The sequence below is a fragment of the Pseudorasbora parva genome, chromosome 10, assembly GCF_024679245.1.
Source record: "Pseudorasbora parva isolate DD20220531a chromosome 10, ASM2467924v1, whole genome shotgun sequence".
Lineage (NCBI taxonomy): Eukaryota > Metazoa > Chordata > Actinopteri > Cypriniformes > Gobionidae > Pseudorasbora > Pseudorasbora parva.
In genome coordinates this window covers 6,310,438-6,315,238 of record NC_090181.1, presented here as the reverse complement: position 1 = coordinate 6,315,238, position 4,801 = coordinate 6,310,438, and the positions used below count along the sequence as shown (strand labels likewise).

The 4,801-nt window shown below is 40.5% G+C and overlaps 1 protein-coding gene across 1 annotated transcript; it reads right to left on the bottom strand.

Moving 5' to 3' along the window:
- Nucleotides 1-792: 792 nt before the first annotated feature.
- Nucleotides 793-4,114, bottom strand: LOC137090824 (uncharacterized). Its single transcript, XM_067454776.1, has 8 exons — nucleotides 3,762-4,114; nucleotides 3,517-3,666; nucleotides 2,994-3,212; nucleotides 2,366-2,470; nucleotides 1,923-2,066; nucleotides 1,490-1,636; nucleotides 1,049-1,195; nucleotides 793-884 (listed from the first exon to the last, which is right to left on the bottom strand). Exons 1-8 carry the CDS (start codon nucleotides 4,015-4,017, stop codon nucleotides 793-795), a joined length of 1,260 nt encoding a protein of 419 aa, XP_067310877.1. The 5' UTR covers nucleotides 4,018-4,114.
- Nucleotides 4,115-4,801: the final 687 nt, after the last annotated feature.

Sequence of the window (4,801 nt, the reverse complement as noted above, 5' to 3'; positions counted from 1 at the left end):
GCGACTTAAACGCTTCAGCACAGCATTCCGGGAAGGCAGCGCTGCATTTGAACCGATTTGAACACAGAAATTACGGGAAGCGTCACAACATCACGCTTCGGTCGTGTCGCAATAGTGGATCTCCACGGTCTCTGCTGTCACAGGACTTCACCAAATCAACAAGAAGTGTGTTTTTGACGGAGCGGTCTCAGCGATAAAGGTTCCCGGTCGTGCTTTGGAAGCAGGCGGTGAGTAAAACTGCTTCAAATGTCTATGTTGGCTATCGTCGCGTGAGTAAACAACACGATCGTGTATAACGCTTGCTACTGCTAAGGTTTAGTCGCATACAATAGTCCATAAACCGAATCATGTCCTCATAAACCATGAGTAAACGCACACAAATGTTGATAGGCCACTAAATACAGTACATACCACAGAGACGGACGTCCTGCTGCTGCTGTTTCTCCAATTTATTTCATCCTCCGGATCTGATTCTGGATCATATCTGTATTAGTTGAATCTGGGTAGCGTTACCATGGTTTATTTAGGGTAACGTTTTCTTGAAGGATGTCACCGCTTTCAGCATTCTCTCGTGCAGGAGCTGCGGGCTCGTCATTCTTTAGCTCCGCCCACACGATACGCCTCCAGGCGCTCGGTTTTTTCTGGAAAGACTCGGTACAGCCTATCTTTCTTTTATAACTATAATAAAACTAAAGACTTTTCGGAGATATGAAGGATGCAATACTACTCTATAGGTACTCAAGATTGACTGAAACTGAGTGTTTCACCCCCCCTTTAATCCAGCTCTGATTCTCACTCCGACACAGGAACACATGAGGGCTCAGCCTCATCCAATGGAAAATACTTTTTGAAGAAAGCACTCATTTTCTTCTTTTTAGTACTTTCTGAAAAAATAAGAAAATAAATAATATGTTATTAGAAACATCACTAACCACAGAACTGAACTGATAGTTGTTAATGACGTTAAATGCGGTCGTCACTCCTGAAACTTTACAGTGTGTGTGTGGACATTGTAATATTGCATCTCAAATGCTCTGTTGACATTCACCTCCTGGGCCGGTGATTTTAGGAGAGGCATTCATGCCATCACTGACATCCACCTTCTGATCTTCTGCAGACACAGGTTCAGTGTCAGGCGGATCCAACGGAAAATACTTTTTGAAGAAAGCACTTATTTTCTTGTCTTTAGTACTTTCTGAAAAAAGAAGAAAACAAATAATATGTTATTAGAAACATCACTAACTGCAGGTCAAAAATGAATAATTAGTCCAACATGAAAGAAATTTCTGTTTGCATCTCAATCATTCTGCACACACACAGTTCAGTAATTTACGGGAGTGACGACCACATTTACTCAAACTATACTCAGTGTGTACAGAACAGAACTGATAGTTGTTAATGACGTTAAATGCGGTCGTCACTCCTGAAACTTTACAGTGTGTGCGTGAACATTGTAATATTGCATCTCAAATGCTCTGTTGACATTCACCTCCTGGGCCGGTGATTTTAGGAGAGGCATTCATGCCATCACTGACATCCACCTTCTGATCTTCTGCAGACACAGGTTCAGTGTCAGGCGCATCCAACGGAAAATACTTTTTGAAGAAAGCACTTATTTTCTTGTCTTTAGTACTTTCTGAAAAAAGAAGAAAACAAATAATATGTTATTAGAAACATCAATAACTGCAGGTCAAAAATGAATAATAAGTCCAACATGAAAATAAATTTCTGTTTGCATCTCAATCGTTCTGCACACACACAGTTCAGTAATTTACAGCAGTGAAGACCACATTTACAAAAACTATACGCAGTGTGTACGGAACAGAACAGAATGACGTTAAATCTGGTCGTCACTCCTGAAACTTTACAGTGTGTGCGTGGACATTGTAATATTGCATCTCAAATGCTCTGTTGACATTCACCTCCTGGGCCGTTGATTTTAGGAGAGGCATTCATGCCATCACTGACATCCACCTTCCGATCTTCTGCAGACACAGGTTCAGTGTCAGGCGCATCCAACGGGAAATACTTTTTGAAGAAAGCACTAATCTTGTCTTTGGTACTTTCTGAAAAAAGAAGAAAACAAATAATATGTTATTAGAAACATCACTAACTGCAGGTCAAAAATGAATAATAAGTCTAACTTGAAAGAAATTTCTGTTTGCATCTCAATCGTCCTGCACACACACAGTTCAGTAATTTACAGCAGTGACGACCACATTTACAAAAACTATACTCAGTGTGTACAGAACAGAACTGAACAACTAGTTGTTAATGATGTTAAATGTGGTCGTCCCTTCTGAAACTTTACAGTGTGTGTGTGGACATTGTAATATTGCATCTCAAATGCTCTGTTGACATTCACCTCCTGGGCCGCTCATTTCAGGAGAGGCATTCATGCCATCACTGACATCCACCTTCCGATCTTCTGCAGACACAGGTTCAGTGTCAGGCGGATCCTTAGTACTTTCTGAAAAAAAGAAGAAAAGAAATAATATGTTATTAGAAACATCACTAACTGCAGGTCAAAAATGATTAATTAGTCCAACTTGAAAGAAATTTCTGTTTGCATCTCAATCGTTCTGCAGAACAGAACTGATATTTGTTAAATGACGTTAAATGTGGTCGTCCCTCCTAAAACTATACTTAGTGTGTACAGAACAGAACTGAATAACTAGTTGTTAATGATGTACAATGAGAGATCTAAGAGATGACAGATGATAAGACCAGAGATTTATCTCGTCTGTATGTGCAGTCCAGGAAATCACAGGTAAAGTAGTATGAGCCTGGACTTATTCGTGTTGCCAGATCTTGCAAGCAAATCAGCAGAAAAGCTCATAAAAAAACTAAATAAATTAAATACTGCAACCCACACCAGAAGACATTAATAACGGCACAAACTCGACCGCTGTATGAGCCAAGCTTAAATAAAATGAAATAAAAACTGCTTGGACATTGTAATGTTGACTCTCAAATGCTCTGTTGACATTCACCTTCTTGGCCGCTCATTTCAGGAGAGGCATTCATGCCATCACTGACATCCACCTTCTGATCTTCTGCAGACACAGGTTCAGTGTCAGGAACGTTTGCATCTGGGACACACGATTCCTTGGGTTCGACTGGATCCAATTCAGGTTCCGTCACGGGATCACACAAAGGCTCAGCCGGATCGATCGGAAAATACTTTGGGCAAGCACTCATTTTCTTAATCACTTTAGTAAAAAGAAGAAGAAAACAAATAATCTTTTATTAGAAACATCACTAACCACAGATCAAAAATGAATAATTAGTCCAACTTGAAATACATTTCTGTTTGCATCTTATTCGTTCTGCACACACACAGTTCAGTAATTTACGGGATTGACGACCGCGTTCACAAAAACTATACACAGTGTGTTGGAACTAAACTGAACAACTAGTTGTTAATGACGTTAAATGCGGTCGTCACTCCTGAAACTTAACAGTTTGTACGTGGCCATTGTAATGTTGACTCTCAAATGCTCTGTTGACATTCACCTCTTTTAGGGCTGCTCTTTTCATTCTCTGGCACTTCTGCTGGCCAGCGGACAGTAACCAGATTGACTTCAGGTTCAGGAGCCGGATTCATCCAAAAAAGTGTTCTGATGAATCCACTAATTTTCCTCACCATCCACTCTGGGGTAGTTTCTGAAAAACAAATAATGTGTTATTAGAAACATCTCAACCACAGATTAGACATGAATAATTAGTCTGACTGTGAGTGGTGCATATTGAGCATTCACCTGTCGAGTTACAGGTTATGTCGAGCTGCAGATCCTCGCCCTCTAAAGCGGCGTGACTGACTGACATGCAATCATCTGTGTCCACCTGCAGCTGTGTGGTTTGGCCCGGTAAGCACCTGAGAAGCTCGTAGATGCTGTCGGTGACCATTAAGTCCACCTGCTCCTCATCCGGTATCCAGACACTGTCAATGCAGAACAACTCGCCGTTCACGTAAACCTCCAGAGGGACCTCTCTGCAGTTTGAGATTGAAGCCATTATTTTGTAGGCTGATCAAATCAAATCCAAAGGAAACGGGTAATATCAGATCAGATGTACAAAACTGTATGTATGATGCACAACACACTGTGTGTGGCTGTACAGTGCGAGTCTATATTCTGTGGGTATGCACGCGCTGAATGTAGACTCTGTATAAAATGGTGGTGCTTGTAAAGTTGTTTAAAGTAAGTATCGGTAGGTTATTGCTGTAAAATATCAGTAATCAGATGTGTAGCTCAAAATCGCTCGGATTATCGCTGTGCTGAAGAAACTGCAAGTGGAGAGTTTTATAGTAAATGCCGTCTGTGACGCAAGCTCTGTCTGTGACGCAATCATACATGACGCTCCATGGCTGCCATAGAAACGGATTGATTGAGAGTAGCAGGTTAATGTTGTTTCTGACTCACTAATGATCATCTATATAGTATTATTAATGAAAAATAAATAATTTAACACAATTTCCTATACTCAGATTACATTTACTGACTGGATTTCAATCAACGTTACTAGTTTTCCAGTCAGTGTTTGCGATGGAGACTCTCCCTCCAGCGCCACCATATTTAACACACAAACAAAAACACAAAACATTTATTTACTATATTTTTTTAAAGGCCGAATTGTGAAGGCTGAATTAAATGGGATGATAAAAACATCGCGTAATTCAATAAATTGCCTTGCAAGTTGTCCAGTCCTCCTCGCGAGCTGCGTGAAGTGAACACCAAAACAAACAAGTTTACTGTAGTCTGATTCACGAGCAAATGACTCATTTGAGCAGATTCATTTC